We start from the raw sequence: 19720 nt of genomic DNA on the forward strand, positions 1-19720 counted from the left end.
TGAGTTAGATATCAACAATACACCACCTTCAAAACTTCTGTAACCATTGGATCAGAAATTCCTTACAAGTGTGCACCGTCATCCTATTTTAGGCACAATTTAGCACATACATCAGCCCTGTAAATGAGCGCCCTGTTTTGAATTTATTCACTGACATAACTTTCTACCAAATCACCCTTTCCTTTTGAGCTATATTTTCTAATGCACTTAACTACAATATTCCTACATACATATTTGCTGTTTGGTTAAATAAGAAAGTTTGCACCAATGTAAGCATAAATACAAAGGTTTGTGTCATTTTTCTGAAGAGTCTATTTATGTTTTTGCGCAAATTTTAACCGAAGGATATGCTGATTTTCTCTGACCTGAAAGTTTCAGTCATCTTTGCTGTTAAAGGGCTACAGATTGAGCAGATATGTGCCATTGCTAAAACAGTCACATCACAGTAAAGGAGAGGCTTTAAATGTGAAGTACACACTGACTTTGGTGGATTGCAGTGCACGTAGACTCATCATAGCTCATGGTCCATTGGCCGTCTTGGCATTTTCAGTGAAGGCGTGAGCAATCACTTTGAGGAACTCTTCATTATACTTAACCAAACAGAACCTGGCGTATGATGTTGGAGGCCGTGTTATGAACCATAGAGGACTCACAGTTTTGTCTGTAAAAGACATAAAGTAAACTAAACCATTATTGTACAAGAATCCAAGAGAACTATATTCTAGCCTGGTGGCACCGACTTAAAAGAACAATGAGGTAAAAGTCAATCAAGTGCAGTCAGTTAACAATTACTTTTCAGTAATTTAATATCTGTGGTGTTCAGTCGTTAATGCAAAAGGTAATGCTGCCTATCAGAAGAGGATTATTACACAGATGACGCACCAGTGCTCTTTTCCAGCTCTCCATGAATTCTTTCCTCCACTGAATTCTTCCCCAAACCAAAATTCCTCAATGTCATCAGAGCAAAGCGACGGTGCTGCTTCCACTTGGAGTCATTGTCATTGAGAAGCACTCCTACAACAAAAATAGTGAGTTTAGGGCCATTGAATACAAGTTAACAATATCTCACTGTCACTTGAAATCATTGCTCTTCTATTGCAGAAGTCATTATCATCAAGTTTTAATTCTGAGACATTAGAGGGTGCTTCCAAATTTTATAGATTTTAATATTTTTACATAGTTTTATTATTTAAATGAAACTATGCAGCACTGAAATAAGAATCAAACCATCATGTTGGCACTTGATTTGATGGGAGAGCAAAGGAAATAAAGTGCTTCTGGATTATTATTGTGTGGATGTCACAGAGACTTATTTAAGACTATATTTGTTACAAGGACCTCACATAAAAGTCCAACAAATTAAATTTGTCACTTAATGGAGATTTTTCTATTTAGAGGTAACTTTATGAGCAAGGTAATAAACACAGCACATAAAATCTCTTTTAAGAGTTCTCATAGGAATGAAAAGTTGAAGCAGTCAAGGTTTACTAAAGCTCATTTATGTTTCTAAGGCGCCATCTGGTGATTATTTTTAGTAATGGCTGAAAAAGCTACAGATAAACACTCATTGATACCAACCATCAAAGACTGTGGATTGAGAAGTAGTGTAAACTGACAGACAGATGCTTCATTTATTGCTTCAATATCATGACACTAAAAGAAGAGGTGGTCATTTACATCCACAAGCCAAACAATACACCTATTATTGATTTGTTAAAGGGTTATCAGTGTTACTCTGATTCATTGTATTTAATAGGATATACATATTAAACCCATGATGTGTCTGATAACAATCCATTGCGTCACATTTTAGTTCCCTTTTCTGTTGTACCCATGCTGACGGCCGTTGACTTTTGTTGCCTCACAGGTTCTGGGTTCAAACCCAGGCCTGGGGCTTTGTGGAGTTTCTATCTTCCGATGACATTGAGGTCACTGTTAAGATCCATGTGAGGAAATAAAAGAAAAGTGATCATTAGGTAATTTGTTTTATACTGACATTATAGAGTTTCCCATTTTCTTCCCTTCTCAAAAAAAAAAAAAAAAAAAAAAAAAAATCAAGTGATGAATTGAGTAGCTAAAATATTTAGTATTTTAGTATTTTAGTATTTAGACATAGTCATTGCGGTTGTGACTATGTTGTGCACCTGGCTGTGTAGACAATGCTGTTGATGTGTCACACAGTGCATACTATGATTACAGGTCAAAACACACTCTCTTACACATAACTTTCTTAGTGTTATATCTCCATGTAAAGCCGTTTAAAATAATGCTTTTTCTTTTGTCATATCATTTACATTACGTGTGTGTGGTTTTTGGTATTGAGACCAATGAGGCATAATGCATTTTTAGTCCCTTCCCAAGAGTGTATCACTCTACTGACACGTCGGTGTGATCAGGAGGCTGAGGTCACTCAGAGACCTCGTTTTCCCGAAACATGACCATCCAGACGTTTCACAGTTCAGTAACACAAACAGAGTTTTCCAGTCAGACGGATTCACTCTCATAAAGTTGCCTATTTACCGTAAAATGTCAGCTCTTTTGTCAGGGGAACAGGAAGGGAAAATGCATTGACAAGACACAGAAGAAAATTATTCATCTGATTGTAACCAATAATTATTTGGAAAATCATAGTTTAAGACATGGAACTTAACACAAAAAAAAAAAAAAAACAGTATTGAGAACTGCTTTAAGGTCAATGAGGAATAAGTGATCCTGCAAAGCCTGACTTACACCACAAATACTACAAATCATTGTTGGGTCATTTTTTTACTTCTGTTTTAACTATGTTCAATAAGTCCCTCAATTATTCAAATTATTCATTAAAAAATGTAAAATATAAGATATAATACACTCTTGTAGGTTTGAAGATTATCCTGTTTAATATTTGTATCAAAGGAACTGAATGAGATATAGAGCACAACTGAATGTCGTTTTGTGTTCATGCGACATGAACACAAACTGTTCACAACCTTCATGATTATACTGAAGCTTGGACTCTTGCTGCTGCTGCCTACCTTAATGTTTCTTGCTGTTAGGTGTGATGCCTTTTGTGTGCTGGGTTATGTGCAATATGAATAGATGATGTGCATTACTGTACGGTGTCGACATGCGTTTTTATGTTTTTAATGCAATGGGCTATTGTGACTATTGTGAAACTGTGTGCTGTGTGTGCAGACGACAATAAAACATCCACGGTGTTTATGTGTGGATGACGCATCTGTGTTGTATATTGTGCTGGATTCATTGTGTGTGTGTGTGTCACAGACCTCCAGACCTTCCAGTTTCCCACTCTGAGTCAAACAATACAGCCACCCTCACAACTACCTGTGGCCACTGAGATACGTGACACAACAGATTCTGTTTCTCTCCGTCTGCATACAGTCCAGTTTGAACATCTGTTTCAACAGAGGATCTCTGCTCCAAAAAGCAGCACTACAAACCTGAGACAGTCTGAGTGCAGAACCAGTCACTGCTGCAACACTGTTTAAAAATGTTCAAATTCTTCACTTGCTATATATCAAACAGTTGTCTGTTTGGAGTTTAATCAATAATATGGAACTTTTCCACATTTAAGAATAATAATAAAAAAAGCAGTTGAACTTTTCAATTAAAATTTCAAACAAAAATAAATCTTTTAATCTGATTTTAATCATGGCAACTGGCCCTTTAGGTGTTGAAGTTGTGGGCCAATATACAGTTTCAAGCCAAGACTGTAACATGTTCTACATATTGGTAATTTTAACCATGCATTTTCATTAGATAAGGGGTTTTACTCATTTGAAGTTTCCAGAAAAACAGCCCAGCTTTTGCTGTTCCTACTGACATCCTCTATCTGCACTGTGCCACAGAAAGTGATATTTAGAACATGACGATCACAGCCACTCCAGCAAAGCTTGTGTTTGCTGAATGGCATCAATGAAAAACTGGTTTTTAATGTTGAGCTGTTTCAGTGTCTTTTTTTTTCCCCAACCAGAGTTAATCACATGGTCCGTTTAGATTAGAGAAGAGGAACCCTCTGAAGGTAATTTAACTGCCCATAAAAACTCCTGAATGTCAGAAAAACAGGCTGAGGTAACATCACTGATTCACTGACCGGTAAAGTAATGTTAATGTTGTAAAAGATTTGTGCCACCCTATTGCAATGCTAATGACTAAGAGCCTGACTCCACATCTTGGAGATTATCAAGAACTGGGAGGTGAAAGAGATTAAGAGATTAAAGGAGAGAAATGAATGTGCCAACAATAGCATCGTGGTACTTCCTCATGTTGTGTGTTGTCTCATCCTGAGTTACAATCCCACAACTGCTGCTCCTTTTGTGTAGTCATGGGGGGTGACTGTTATAATTCCACTGAAAATGATCTTTCAAGGTATTTTCAAGTGAAATCCACGTTGAATTGTGACACAATCGAGGTGTGACTGTAATCCTGATTTCTAGTCAGAGTTCGCAACAACTTGGGTCAAAAGTCAACTCGTCACTTCTGGCTGTAACATGACAAGAGTTCATTAAGAGTTTATGATGAACTCTTTATGGTTGTACTTTATTTTATTTTACTTTCACTTGGAGAAAAATAGAAATACTGTGTTTTTCAGTAAACATTCACACTCAATCAACCCACTTACATAATTCTAGAATGACAAATAGCATATCCGTTGTTATAAGACACTATTACGACGAATATCCTGATACACTGTTAAGACATTTCATATTTGATCATAGCCTAAATAGAAATCAAATTAATGCCATATCACATCTAAAATATGCTACAGCATGATATAAGTATGGTCCTGTATATCAGACATAGTCTTCATAAAAGAAGACTATGAACACAGACCTATACAAACAACAATTTCATATAAGTGATAAAATTTCTTCATTACTTCCTAATGGGGTCAATTGTTGCACATTAGAAGAAAATTGTGAAGTAAACTTAAATTTAACCACTTAAAGTCACGTTTGGTGCTTTATCTGTGTCTATCTTAGTTTCTTATGTTTTTGAACAGAGCTGAAATGAGTAGGGTGGTCTTTATTTAGAAACAATTACATTGCAATGTTGCAAGGTTTTCACTTTTTCATCACTCTGATGGAACAGCCTTTTCTCTACTAAACTTTTTCTACTTTTCCACTTTATTACTCTAGTTCTCCAAAAGTGTTGACATTACACAACAAAGACACTTTAAACTTACTCATCAGTTGCAAATACAAACATGCAACTACCAGACCTCTAGGTTGAAAGTGAAATCTAGGGTCACAGAGGGAAGTGTGGTGGAGTGAACTCGTATTTCAGGGTCAGTGTGTGTGTCATAGAAGTGGGACGGTCAGTCTTGTGCTGTATAAATAGAGAAGCATGATGGGCACTGAGCATGAAAAGGCGAAGGAAGGAGCAACATCTCAAAGACGATCGAAAGACGATTTGCAATGGCCAGCCACACCAGTAAGTGTCTATCTATCTGTCTGGGTTCATTGTTTCACTCTATGTTTCTCAAATTACAAAACTTTATGGGAGAATATGCTGTGTGTGAAAAATGTGCTTATGTCCTGATGTATGACTTAACACCTGGTTGTGATATGACCCATCATAATTCCTGCAGCAAATACAAGGGGAGCACTTCAGCCTAGCTAGGACATGGATAAGGCTAGTCAAACACACAAGTTAGAAATTTAACTATCTTCTCTAATGCTCACAACTCCTGTAAGATGATAAATGTTTCACTAATATGCTGAATCAATCCTGAAGAGAACTTTGATATTGAAACGACTGTCATCTTGTTTAGTCTGATTTCTGACTACAGTGCTGCTCCTCTGAGTGATGAATCTTTTTTGTAGGGGTGATTACTAATGTGGATCTCAGAAGTCATGAAAACAACTTGGCTCACCGCACCAGGGAGATTGATCGGGAGCGCTTGATTGTCCGTAGAGGTCAGCCCTTCTTCATAACCCTGCAGTGCTCTGACTCTCTGCCACCTGAACACAACCTGGACCTGGTCCTGCACCTTGGTGAGTACAGCAAGTTGGAAGATGGAAGATGGTCAATAAAGTGTTTGTGTTGTGATGAAATATTTCAAAGACAGCCTCATGCTTACACTGACAGGTGGGCAGACTGACTCCAGCATTGGTTTTTTAACTTCATAGTAAAAATCTATTGCAAAACATTCATTAACAATTTATATTGAGTTGTAAGTTACCTAGAACTTGACTAGATTTGACTAGTTTGCTTCTTGCTTGATGGTCAGTGTGGCATGAAAATATCTAGTGCTTTCAGAAAATATAAAAGGAGTTATTTTAATTTTGACCACGGTATCTGTTGTGTGTACAAATAAACTATGGAAAAGGTAAGCTGATATAAATGGTCAGGTTGGTTTGGTTTCTTTACTCTTTTAGACTGGTCTGCTGGTCTCTGTACCTCTAACACCCTCATTACATTAAAATACATTTCACAAATCAATTCATAACACTTCATAACATTTACTTTCATGGCACAAACCTTAAGGGTGCAACTTAGTACTGATTTTGAAAGAGCCAGTACATGGTTCAGATCCAGAAATTTCCCAGCATGCTCAGGGGCTGCATATTGACTGGGAGCTTTATGGGGTTCTTGGGAAAGACAATGTATCTTGTTTTCCTGTGCTGTACCTGATTTTGTGATACTGAGCCACATAGAGAACAAGAACATAAAGTATTGATTCAGCATTATGATAAAATATTTATAATTTATGTTTCTTTAGGTAAAAGAGACGAGGTTGTCATCAAGGTTCAGAAGGAGCGAGCGGCTGCAGACCAGTGGTGGTTTATCCAGCAGAGAGCGCAGGATGAATTACTGCTGACTCTGCACAGTCCTGCAGATGCCATCATTGGCCAGTACCATCTGGCTGCGGTGATAGTGTCACCAGATGGACGCATTTTAGAGGAGACTGACAAAATTGGATTTCACCTGCTCTTTAACCCCTGGTGCAAAGGTAAAAAATACATCAAAGTCTGCTTTCTCCAAGAGGCCAGATTACCTTTACATGGCTTTTACACAGCATTTAAACTTTTTAGGCAGTTTGTTTTTAATTGGTGACTCAGCAGGAGCAAAAACAAACTGGGTGTGTTTTGTCCATGATTTCCTTTTTCAAATTCCTCAAACAAGACTAAGGTGTTTTTTCCCTCGTCATCTCACCTGTTTTGCGAAATCATGACGAAGATATTAGCCGTACAACAGGTCTCCATCACTTCCTATCAACCCAAATGGGAGGATTAAACATTGTCAGTGTGACGCAATATTTTCCACCAGCATCATAACAACACCAGATGATGGAACTTCTCACAGAACGACAAAGAATTAATATTAACTGATTCTGAATCTTTGCTGCTGCCTCCACTTGTCGCCTGCTTCTATTGCTTTATCATGGCATCACATATTGAGATTTTCTTATGCATTCATTTGAGTCTTCGTCTGTGTTGGATGCTATGTGATTTAATTGTTTGTGCACATCTGTAGATGATGTTGTGTACCTCCCTGATGAACAGCAGCTCCAGGAGTATATCATGAATGAAGATGGGATGATTTTTATTGGATCCTGGAATGATATAAAATCCATGTCCTGGAATTATGGACAGGTATCCCTTTTTTCTCTCACTCTCACACGCCCACGCACACACACACACAAAAACGTCCATCATGTGATGTTGTTGTGTATATCTGTGTTTACAAGGCCTGTGCGAACTCTCACAACAGTGTGATAGCACTGTGGCTTTGGCTGGATCAGGAAATCTTTTTGTTGGATGGAAGAAACTTCTAGAAAGGAGGTGTTAGAATGTAGGTCAAACCACACAAGCAAGGGTTTGTCCCTTCACAGCTGACTGAGAAGTCAGAGATGAAGACAAACAGGGAGGCAACGTCTGCCAGACAACCAAACAGATAGATGGCAAAGAGGGAGTGGTCTGTGTGGCACAACAGCAACACAAAGGCAGATAACAACCAATGAGGGGAAAATGTGATTTGAAAAAAATTAACAAATGCCTTTTTTCTTCTGTGAAACTGTCTCTCTCAGTTCGAGGACAATGTGATGGAAATCTGTTTCCAAGTGCTGGACAACTCCAAGGAAGCCCTTAGGAATTCAAGGATGGATATTAAGAAGAGATCTGACCCCATCTATGTCGGCAGGATTATTGCTGCAATGGTGACAATCTTTGATGCTCACTTTAAAACAATGATGACAACATTGTCGCTGCAGTGATTTAAAGATGTCTCCTCTACATGTTGCCTTTTTTTAAATCAAGGTGAACTCAAACGATGACAGGGGTGTGGTGAGTGGCCGCTGGGAAGAACCATATACTGGTGGAGTTGCCCCATACCGATGGACTGGCAGTGTGCCAATCCTCCAGCAGTGGAGCAGGGCTGGAGTCAGGGCGGTCAAATATGGCCAGTGCTGGGTGTTTGCTGGTGTCGCCTGCACAGGTGACATTGTCAAAGATTTCACTACTGCATGTTTCAAAGATCCCAAAGTAAAACAGAATTGAAGATAAGAAGAAAAAAATGTGCTTCAAGGAACATTGTTTTAATGTCAACTACTGTAAAGTGTCGACAAAATGTTTGGTAGCAGAAAGAAAAGAAAGGAAAGGTCTAACGTGTTGCTGTTATCTTCACAGTGCTGCGCTGTTTGGGAATCCCTACACGCCTCATCAGTAACTTCGCCTCGGGCCATGACACAGATGAAAACCTCACCATAGAAATCGTGCTGAATGAACGGCTGGAGCCCGTTGGCGGGAGGGACAGTAGCTGGTGGGAACACTCATGAAATACACAGAAAAACATTCTAAAGTCACATTTAATAAATGATATTATCTTATTAGTTCCTTCTCTTTTTCCTGTGATTGTAGGAACTTCCACTGCTGGGTCGAGTCCTGGATGAGGAGAGATGATCTCCCCAAGGGCAATGATGGCTGGCAGGTTTTGGACTCCACACCGCAAGAGCGCAGTGATGGTACATTCATAATTTCTGACTAACTTATGTTTCCAGGACTGTCACAGATGGCTTCTTTTATGTTATATAAACAGCAGAATGTTAAAGATAAAGTGTCTGGTGTTGTTAGTTTGCTGAAAAACTAAATAAACAAAATTCTTGTCCTTCAGGTGAATTTCGCTGTGGCCCATGTCCAGTGAAAGCCATCAAGGAGGGAAATTTGGGAGTGAAGTATGACGCGCCCTTTGTCTTTGCTGAGGTGAACGCTGACATGGTCTTCTGGAAGATCACGCCAGATGGCGAACGGCAGAAGGTGAGATTTTTGTTTGGATTGATTTTAGAAATACTTTTTTTTTTTTTTTTTTAAGAGAAGGTTTAATGATGGATAGAGTGATGATAATGTTGATGTTCTGTATTGTTGTAGATCAAAGTGGACCAGCAAAGTGTGGGGAGGAACATCAGCACCAAAAGTATTTACGGCAACCACAGAGAAGATGTCACTCTTCAGTACAAATATCCTGAAGGTTAGAGGGTCACTGAGTGCACAAAAGTACAACAGCCATCACAATAAGCGAAACCCCTGAGGGACCATAATCACAATCCAGTTTTTAGTTTAGTTTACAAACAAAATTAAGACTGTTTCTGTTAAATCTTGAAGCTCCAGGGCCCTGGAGTATAATGTCTTACATCATAATGCTTTAAAACTAGTTAGGATTAGCTGTAATTTTCCAACATGTTCTCCACAGGCTCTGAGAAAGAGAGAGAGGTGTACAAGAAAGCTGGACGCCGGGTCACAGAGCCGAGCGACGAGGCCGCAGAACCAGAACTGCAGCTGTCTATCAAGCATGCTAAGCCTGTTTTTGGGACAGACTTTGATGTGATTGTTGAGGTATGGAGTCTGAATGGATGACATGATAAAGGAGCACATCAGGGCTGATGCTCTGTGGATTTAGATGTATTTGTCCCCCAAGTGATGAATCCTGTCTGCCCACAGTTGAAGAATGAAGGAAGAAAGGACACCAAAGCTCAGCTGACCATTCTGGCCACCAGTGTGACTTACAATTCGTTCAATCTGGGGGAGTGCCAGCACAAGATAACCAGTGTGACCGTACCAGCTCAGCAAAGTTAGTAGTTTAAATAAATCCACAAAGGCCTCTGGTGCAGACAAACTGTAAAATAACCATAATTCTTTGTCTTGTATTTTATCTTGGTCTTTGCATTTTTTACTGTCCAACGTTAAGTGTGCAATTGTGTGTGTGTGTGTGTGTTTAGCCCACAGGGAAGTGATGCGCCTGCACTATGATGACTATGTCAAATGTGTTGCTGAGAACCATCTAATCAGAGTGAAAGCATTATTAGAGATTTCAGGGAACCACGAACCCATCATGACCATGGCAAACATCCCACTGAGCACACCTGAGCTCTTCATACAGGTGGGTACATCAGTCAGACTATCAAGATACTGACATGGTGGAACGGATTTGGGGTTTTTCTGAATGAACTGTCTGAGTGCAGAGGGCTCGGCTAACCTCAGATATTCCAGAGCGGACTTGCAGAGACACCTACTGTCTCGAACCCCAGAACACTGAGCTGTCTGTGTCCACTTTCTCCAGGTGCCTGAGAAGGCTTTTGTCAGGGAAAGAGTGACAGCCCACATCTCCTTCATCAATCCTCTGCCTGTCCCACTGAAGGGTGGTGTGTTCACTGTGGAGGGGGCCGGTCTGTTGTCTTCCTCTAAGATCCATGTAAAGTAAGTGCTGGCGGGTTACATGCATTGACTTTACAAACAACGTACAGTGCAAACATATATCACCCATGTGAGAATAAAAGTGGGTGGTTTTGTAAAGTATGCCGTTACTTCACAAAATCGAAATTTCCACTTAATGCTACAACAAAAATTGAGCCATAAGAACTCTCTCTCTATCTCTGTCTCTTTCAGTGAAGATATTTCTCCAGGCCAGAAGGTTTTTGTCAAGATGTCCTTCAATCCTGTGAGGACTGGGGTGCGGAAGTTTCTGGTGGACTTCGACTCTGATAGGCTGAAGGGTGTGAAAGGAGACGCAATTTTGATCATCCGCAAGCGATTTTCTATCGCTGGATTTTAATGTTTCAGCTTATTGAAATGTCCTAAGTATAGTGTGAAAGGAGCAACCTGTTTGAATTTAAGGCCAGGATGTATTGCTTTGCTTTTTGTCCATGTTCCACCTCAGTGCCATTTTGTTCCTTTATTTCTTACTGGAGTGAGGTGTTAGATTTACCACATTGCCCAACACCTGTCCATCTTGATTTTTTAGTTCTTAACTATTAAATGAAATGAAAGCCCTCAGGGGCAGGTGCAGGGTTAAATTGAATTTTATATTTATTACTGTTGAAAAGCATTCACTCAAAGAAAATTATGTTTCATGTTTTGTGTCTGAATTGTGTTTTTGAACTATTTTAAACTGCTCATATATGATTGGAAGAGCTTGCAATACTTTACAATTCATTCATATTTTTAAATGTTTTTAATGATCGGGTGTGTTTATGCTGATATTGCTTTCAATAAAGATTTTTTTCACAGGAATTCCTTTTGTCTGACCTTTCATGAACTTAGGCCACAGGTTTAATACAGCAATATAATTTTTGCAATCAATGCAAGCATGTGTTCAGCCAATAACGTGGAAGCTATGCAGCAACAGTTTATGAGAGAAGAGACATTAATGAGATCTCAGATACTTGACTTAAATAACACAAATTTTCATTTAAAATCATTTAGTGCAAGAAACATTTTTTAACATGTAAGTTCAGAATGGTCACAAACATCCCCCTTTGATTAATTTTAATTTTCTTTACCTTTAAGTCCAGGTATTTATTAGGCTTAGTTGATCACAAAGTCCCAGTTCACAGGGTCAACGTCCTGGTGACATCTATTTTAGCGCCCCAGTGCGACATCTAGTGGAGAAAAAAATATCAATAAAATCTGTAAAGTTAGAAAACGGAAAATAGAGTCTGCATTAATGCATTAAATATACTGTATATGTCTATATATTTAAAGTATTGCTTTTCTGTTAAAAGTACATTTATCTCAGTACATTATTTATTTCTATTACTATTATTATTGGATGGTGAAAGTGGAGACTTAGAGGAAACATGGGAAACAGCTGCCACGTAGTGAACAATCCTTCCGGGAGTCAAACCTGTGACTCGCTGCTCGGCTCATCTGATGAGTAAAAAGAACACATTTCCTCTGAAACTCTGAGCTTTTAAAAGGTACTGTAACACTGATGTTTAACCATACAACAAATAAGGCAAACCTAAATGTTATGTAATAACAGTGTGAACTCGTGTCATTGTATCGAACTGCCGACTTTAAATCTGCCTGAATGTGTTTTTATTGAGTAATCGGTCGATTATATAATTTGCCTAATTTTCTCATTTGTGTGCATTTACAGTTAAGGCTGCGTGTTTCCTTGCATAGCCTTCATGTCGGCTGTAGGGAACAGGAGACCTGGTTCAGTTTGGTTCGGGTCTGAACCGCTTCACCCGATGAGATGAACCCGAAAAGGACAAACTGCAGCACTGTGATATTATATGGTGGATACATATAGATAGGTCCATCATTATGGTTTTCCATGTCAGGATGGCCGAGCGGTCTAAGGCGCTGCGTTCAGGTCGCAGTCTCCCCTGGAGGCGTGGGTTCGAATCCCACTTCTGACAATAACTTTTTTTTTTATGGATTATACATTTAGTAATTTACACTACATGTAAAATATAACACTTTATATTGATTAAAATAAATAAATAAACTTGACTCCTTTTTGAAGAGGGAAGAGTCTCTGCAACACTGGCTGCAGCAGGCTTTTGCTTTATGACAGACATGTTGTGAACTGATATATGTATGAGAGGTTGTGCTAGACTTTTTCATGGTCTGTCAGTGGTTTTAAAAAAAAAATCTATTTTTATCTGTCATTTTAATTTTCGTGTTTTAATTATGATAAAGACATAGTCAATAGCATTTAATTTTCCTTCATTCGTTTTTAATGCAAATTCAATTAGAAGAAACTAAATGATGCACTTATAAAGGCATGACAGAAAACATTCATCATGTCAACACCACATTTCCCCGCAGTGACATCGGTGGCTACTAGACTTTTTTTTAGGTTTCACATATTGACATGTATACACACTTTAAATACTGTAATAACCCTGTAAAAGAAACCCAGAGGTGGCATAAAGGTACCATCCAGGTGAAAACTCAGTGAATCAAAATGTGTAACCCGTTACACAACACAACACGTGTGTAAATACTCCACATTCACTGTATGCTCGGATAACCCGCCAGAAACCCACTTAAGAGCATTTGTGTTACTGATTTCATTCAATTTTGACGTGACTTCATGGAAATTCAAACCACGCGACGGAGCCGTTTTTATGGTCCAATTAGCAAACATGACAACATGGACATCAACGGGGAGAAATTAAACTAACACCTTAAGAGTTAGCACACGGCGCTGTCTTTTATGTGTAAATATGCTCACCATGTCGATGAATCAACGTAAAGTGCTCCCATCGTTTGAATGAGTGAATATCGGACGGTTAAATAAAATAATTATAATAAAAAAAAAAACTTACCTGTCTTGCGCCGACATTTCTCTGCCGTGATTGGTCACATGTTGGAAATGTTCACGCCGATTGGCTGACGAAGGTTGGACTCCGTGAACGTGATTGGCTGTCACCTCCAACATTTCCCCGGACGTTCAGGTCGCTGTCTCCCCCTGGAGGTGTGGGTTCGAATCCCACTTCTGACAGCCACCTTTTCTTTTTTCACGGATTATACATTTAGTCATTTACACTCCTAATTGTAATACCTGTAAAGTATAACGCTTTTAATTGATTAAAAATAAATAAATAAAAGTGAAAAGCCTCAGAGCCATATGGGAGCAGGAGGCCCGGTCCAGGGTGGTTCTGGTCTTAACCGCTCCACCCAACGACATGACTTGAAAAGGACAAACAACATTAGACTATGACATTATAATCATACGATATGACTACAAATATTATATGATATAATACATATATGTAGGTTCATAGCTTCAGTTTTCTATGTCAGGATGGCCGAGCGGTCTAAGGCGCTGCGTTCAGGTCGCAGTCTCCCCTGGAGGCGTGGGTTCGAATCCCACTTCTGACAATAACTTTTTTTTTTATGGATTATACATTTAGTCATTTGCACTCATAATTATAACACCTGTAAAAGGTAACACTTTAAATTGATTAAATAAATACACAAATAAATGAATAAACTCCTTTTTTCCTTCAACTTTTCAGACTTGTTAATGAGTCACTGAGATGAAAAGCCTCAGAGCCATATGGGAGGTGCCAGAGAAGGGAGATAGAGGTGGCAAGAGGGCAAGCAGATAGAGATAAGATGTCGAAACACTCATTCTCAGTGTGTGTGTGTGTGTGTGCGTGCGTGTTTGTGAGAGACAGCAGGCTGTAGGGAGGCTCTCACAGCACCACCATTAGACACCTGTCAGGCAGGTGGAGAATAACTGCTGCGAACCTGAACCTGGAGATTTCTCTGAATGCACCTCTTCAAGATCTTGACTGTTTTAGGATTTTTAACCACTCAGACTGTGTATGCTTATATGTTTTTGAAATTTTTCTTTGTAAAAAACTCTGCCGTTTGCTGCCCTGACCAGCTATCGTGGATGGTGACCTCATCCCAAAATTCAAGAATGCTCTAAGGAGTGAAAACTGGAAAAAAGGAGGAAACATTTGCATCAAAGACTTTCCTGCTGAGACTACAACACAGCTGGAAGGAGTTTGTTGTTTTCAGACACATCTAACTTCAGATTAGCACCAAGATCATGGCAGACTTTCCGTCCAAAGTGACCACAGAGACCAGCTCTCCAAACTCCCAGCAGGGAGGCAACAGTCTCCGCGGGTTGACTGCTAATGTCACCACCATGATCGACATATCTTTTATCAGGAGCATCCCAGCCATCCTCATGATTGCTGAAATAGTATGTAACAGATCCACAAAAGCTCTATTTTACTCTTCTCAGAGCAAATTTGTCTTCAGACTTCAACTTCAAACCTCTCCTCTGTTCTTTCTATTGTGTCTTTCGAGCTCCAGCACATTATGACATTAAGAATCACTGGCTTAATTTAAAGGTGAAATGGTGATATTCAACATCAGAAACATCAGAAATATGTTGATCTGTTTGACATGTCATGAACAAAACCAATGACTCTCTCTGTCTTCCATCACTCTTTCACTTCATTTGGCTCTTGACTATGGGTTATTTCCTCCTAACCGAAGACTTCAAAAGAAAAAGGTCAAAAATGAAAAACATTACAGCAGCATCCGGTAAAGATATTTGTGTGTGCACTCTAAATCACATGCCACAGGAATTTTAAATTGTGCCGTAAAGCTCCAGCCTGTGTATGATGAATGTCACTGGCTGTCAACAAAAACATGCCCATCACTCCTCAGTGCTTCTGCCCTTTTGCTTCGCTGCGTGCCAGCGGTCATGTCTGATCGGTTCAGTAACTGGCATGGGGCTGAGAGCTAAACTTTCTCATGTGACTGTGAGAATCAGCGGGCCTGGTTTGTCATGTTGGCTTTGATATTTGGTTATAGGAATGAATGGAGCACAGAGGACGCCAATGTGACAGGACTAAGCTTCAGCTCAGATCCAACTCCCCCTTCAGTGATGCATTTGTACTGAGAGCATGTGACTATCTGGATGACGGGCCCAGCGGACCTTTGTCCCCTGGAGGCCCAGTCCCTTCCTGACCGTCCCGTTATTGAACTGAACCTACATATTGTCCAAGGACACAGACTATGTGGGACTGTTAAACATTTGCCATCGCTCCATGCTTTATTCCTAACTTTATTGGCTTTTAGTGGTAGTGTAGTAGTAGTACCAACAAGAAGATGCGCACTAATCCACTGAGACTGAAATGGTTCATTAAACCCAGTAAAGCGTTTAGCAGTAAACCAAACCTTTGCCTGTTTTTTTTAAGAATCTACTTCTAAGATTTGCTAATGCTACACAGCTAACATTATAATTGGCGGCTGTTAACTTACCAGTCGTTGGGGGTTCAGCGTTAAACTTTACAGCTTTACTCCCACAGAGAGGAGATGAACGCAACTTCAGCAACTTTTCACAACACCCCCCCCAATGTCAGCATGCTAACCAGCTAGCCGCTTCAGTTAGCGCAGCCTTACATGTTTAAATATGTAAACATATATCTATTACATTATTCCACCATTTGGTGTCAAATGGTGTTTCACGTGTAGAGATAAAAATGTTTATTCCAACAGGAATAAACCTGTTATAAATAAATAAACCAGGAATAAATCCTGGTTTATTCCAACAGGAATAAACCAGGATTAGTTAGTTTCTAGTTAGTTCAGGAGACCATGTAGCTGTAGCCAATGTGAACTGACTTATTGTAAAGGTACAATGATGATTAAATGGCTAGAGATGAAGCTGGTGAACTATGAAGAAAATCGATTGTTTCCTAGCTTTGTGTGTGTGCGTGTGTGTGTGTGTGTGTGTGCGTGTGTGTGTGTGTGTGTGTGTCAGCTTAGCAGCTATAATTTAGAATGTTTTTCAGTGATGAAGTAATTCTAAGTGGGTGACCAGTTTCACTCCTCTCCTGCTTGTGATAAAGTGATAACCCTCAGTGACTCATCCCTGTTGTGACATCAGGAGCATGAAGTGGGTGTGAACTCAAGCTGTGGAGGATATTTCACTGTTTTAATGGGTAAACTGAGGTTATCTCTCAGTGCTCTAGTTCAGGTAGACAGGTGGAGCCAGGTGTGTAAAAAGGAAACATGATGTGTCTTTTTGTGTGAGTTCTGATGAGACAGAGAGGCACCATATAGACACTGTAGGCTTAACTTTACTCAAAAAACAAAAACAAACAAACAAGGTGTTCACTGAGAAGCTGTCAATTTCCTAATTTTACCTGGACCACAGCTTATGTGAGATGCTGTTTTGTTTACAGCTATACATTTTCTAGCCAAACAACTGATGTAGCTTAAATGGCAATGTTGGTTGATGTGTTTCTTGGTCAATCCACCTCAAACTAAAACATCTCAAAGGCAAAAATGGATTGGATAGACTGAATCTGTTTACGTGATTGTGAGTGTGTTCCTCATTTCATTTTTTGTTCATTGTTGGCATTTTCTATCCTCTCTCTCCTCTGTAGATTCTGGGACTGCTCCACTGGGCTCTGATAGCCGGCACCCTTTACACTGCAGTTCCGGCCTACGGCTGGGTGATGTTTGTGGCTGTCACACTCTGGATCCTCACCACCATCCTCTTCCTCATGATCCTATTCAGCGTCCAGCAAAAACTCACTGCAGTCCCGTGGTGTCTGACGGTATGGAAATGAAAGGGCAGGAAATATAAAGCAGTGTTTTGAGACAAATGCAATGTTTGTGTATAAAGGGAGTACATTAGCACTTTCTGGTCTCCAGGTCTCCGAAAACACATTTACCAATTAAGTCTTAAAGTATATGGCAACACTCAAAGCTTGAAAGGTGATTCTTGGCAGTCGTTGTTAATATTAGAGTTTAAAATGTTGACACTGTTAAAGCAGCATTAACAGAAATTTGTGTTGACGTAAGAGCTCATCATAGCAAAAGAAGATTAAGAAAAATGTTCTCAGGACCTGATGCCACAGGACATGATCTCCATCATGTCGTCCTGAGCATTTGATGGTAGATGTATCACGTTGATGAGACATACACTCTGCTGACAGTGTTAATTGTGAACATTCATTTCAGGTTTGATTAAATGAAGGTAAAAAAAAAAAAAGGACAGTGACACAATGCAGACAAACAGCTCATGTTTCTTCTCTTTTGCTAGGTGATGTTGTACAACGCCACAGCCACCGTCCTCTATCTGACTGCCTTCCTGACCAACGCAGCATCTGTCCACCCTTTCTCACACAACTATTACTACGGACATTTTGCAGCTGCTGCTGTAATTCCCCTAACACCTCTCACACCTCTCACACTGACTCACAAACAAAGAACTAGTGAAAGAGCTGAGAAACACTGTGGTGATAAAGTATATGTGTTGTCAGCAGACAAAAATTTAGGCGTGCGTTGTCATCCGCTTGTCATTTTACATGTTTTATTCTCCTCCTCCTCTTACCGCCATCACTGTTTGACTAGGGATATTACTTCATGTTTACTTATCAGGCTGTGGTGACTACTTGCACCTTGACATGGGTGTATATATTTGAAATGGGAAACACGGAGTATGATGGCAGAGGGTGAGGCTCGCTTATCATCTAATTTCTCACATGTCTGGAGAGCATGTCATGTGCTTTTCTTACCTTTGTACTTCGGTTGCAACTCACTCCTCCTCTCTGCTGTTTTAAAGGCATCAGTGTTCAAAACGATTTGAGGTATGAAGTGAATGCACGGCAGTAATGTGTGTCAGTGTGTGCTCAGGAGTTAAAAAGTAACACTCTAAAGATAGTCAGTATCAGGAATAGGCGGTTTAATAGTGTCTTCCTCAGGCTGGTTAGTAGTAACGGTAGCATATGGCACGTGACATCACACAAACACACCCATGTCCCATCCTATTTCACATTCTTATCACCTGCATTTTACTGCCTTCGACACATACAAATCAAAAATACATTTTCCACTGATAATGGCCCACTAGTGCATTGCTAAGGTCATTGCATCAAAAATACCTGCAATCAAAAAGTTATTGATGTGAATCGGGAAATATGCAAGTTTGTCTTTGATTCCTGTCAACTAGAGAAGATATCAGACTTTTTCTGTGCTTCATGAAGTCATTACAGGATTGTAATTGTCTCTCTTCTCCCCTTCTCACCTCCTGTCCTTATCTACGCCTGCCTGTCCAGTTCTTTGGTGCCTTGGTGACTGTAGCATACGGTGTGAGTGCTTTCTTCTCCTATTTGGACTGGAGGGGCGATGGGGGAAACGCTGCCACCAACACTGTGCCGACCTAAGAGTCAAACACGTGACAGTGCTCCTGGGAAAGGTTTGTTTTCCTTCGCTCAAGATGCTGCAGTTCTTTTGGATTATCTGGTCTCGACACATTGACTATCACTGCTGACTGTGGTAACCCAAACCCTGACCACAGCCTAACCCCACGATTAACAATAAGATGAAATCTGATCCAGGCAGAAGATATCCTCATTCAGTTAGCTCCAACAGACTTCCAGCCACGTATTTCCAAAACAAGGCCTTACATTCAGGCTGTCATAAAACTATGTATTTGATAACTAGTAATTGTTATGAATCCAGTTATGAATAGTAATTAATAATAATTAATAATCTGAGTGAATTAGTGTTAGTATTAGTAATACCTAAGACAAATGGGCTATTGGTTCAGATTCTAACACTTTCTAAGATACTTGTTATACCAGAGAATGTTAAATATATAAATGCTTTACACAACAGACACAATGTTGAAACGATACATGGCAAAACTATACAATGTCTACAAGAATAAAATTAACATGAATGCGGTGTTTAAAGTGAAAAGGTCCAACAAGAGCTTACTTAAGACTCAACAGGCTGAACTTGACTTGATTTGGAACTTTTCTAGCATAGAAATTATGTGAAGGGTTGGTTTTCCATCACGGTGAAACGTGAAGAGATATAATTATTGAATGTTTGTTTTTGTTTACAGTGTTACTCCCATAAGCTCACGTGGCAGAGGAGGGGGTGTGTAGAATGTTGATTTCCTCTACTTTATAGCCAGAATACAATCATGTGTTCAGGAGAATAATAGA

General features: G+C 39.6%; 2 protein-coding genes and 2 non-coding genes across 4 annotated transcripts; all 4 read left to right on the forward strand.

The window, feature by feature from the left end:
* The first annotated feature begins 5386 nt into the window (after positions 1 to 5386).
* Positions 5387 to 11407, forward strand: tgm2l (transglutaminase 2, like). The gene is made up of 15 exons (XM_029523028.1): positions 5387 to 5433; positions 5826 to 5996; positions 6725 to 6955; positions 7480 to 7598; positions 8033 to 8161; positions 8262 to 8439; positions 8631 to 8763; positions 8862 to 8965; positions 9115 to 9257; positions 9369 to 9468; positions 9691 to 9833; positions 9939 to 10068; positions 10217 to 10377; positions 10558 to 10694; positions 10884 to 11407. Exons 1-15 carry the CDS (start codon positions 5418 to 5420, stop codon positions 11047 to 11049), a joined length of 2061 nt encoding a protein of 686 aa, XP_029378888.1. The 5' UTR covers positions 5387 to 5417; the 3' UTR covers positions 11050 to 11407.
* Positions 11408 to 12557: 1150 nt separating this feature from the next.
* On the forward strand, positions 12558 to 12640 carry trnal-cag (transfer RNA leucine (anticodon CAG)). Its single transcript has one exon. It is a non-coding gene; the product is annotated as a tRNA-Leu (tRNA).
* A 1388-nt stretch (positions 12641 to 14028) lies between these two features.
* trnal-cag (transfer RNA leucine (anticodon CAG)) lies at positions 14029 to 14111 on the forward strand. The gene has a single exon. It is a non-coding gene; the product is annotated as a tRNA-Leu (tRNA).
* Positions 14112 to 14790: 679 nt separating this feature from the next.
* On the forward strand, positions 14791 to 18931 carry pllp (plasmolipin). The gene is made up of 4 exons (XM_029523745.1): positions 14791 to 14946; positions 17147 to 17320; positions 17809 to 17925; positions 18824 to 18931. The coding sequence occupies exons 1-4, from the start codon at positions 14791 to 14793 to the stop codon at positions 18929 to 18931; spliced, it is 555 nt and encodes a 184-aa protein (XP_029379605.1).
* The last annotated feature ends 789 nt before the right edge of the window (positions 18932 to 19720 follow it).

Source organism: Echeneis naucrates, chromosome 16 (genome assembly GCF_900963305.1).
Source record: "Echeneis naucrates chromosome 16, fEcheNa1.1, whole genome shotgun sequence".
Lineage (NCBI taxonomy): Eukaryota > Metazoa > Chordata > Actinopteri > Carangiformes > Echeneidae > Echeneis > Echeneis naucrates.

Bases quoted from the DNA above. Each gene is read 5' to 3' on its own strand.
- tgm2l (XM_029523028.1), top strand. The intron at 8,764-8,861 runs GTGGGAACACTC...CTGTGATTGTAG, and splicing joins GGCGGGAGGGACAGTAGCTG to GAACTTCCACTGCTGGGTCG. The intron at 10,695-10,883 runs GTAAGTGCTGGC...TGTCTCTTTCAG, and splicing joins TCCTCTAAGATCCATGTAAA to TGAAGATATTTCTCCAGGCC.
- pllp (XM_029523745.1), top strand. From the start codon at position 14,791: ATGGCAGACTTTCCGTCCAAAGTGACCACAGAGACCAGCTCTCCAAAC. The intron at 14,947-17,146 runs GTATGTAACAGA...TCTCCTCTGTAG, and splicing joins TCCTCATGATTGCTGAAATA to ATTCTGGGACTGCTCCACTG. The intron at 17,321-17,808 runs GTATGGAAATGA...CTCTTTTGCTAG, and splicing joins CAGTCCCGTGGTGTCTGACG to GTGATGTTGTACAACGCCAC.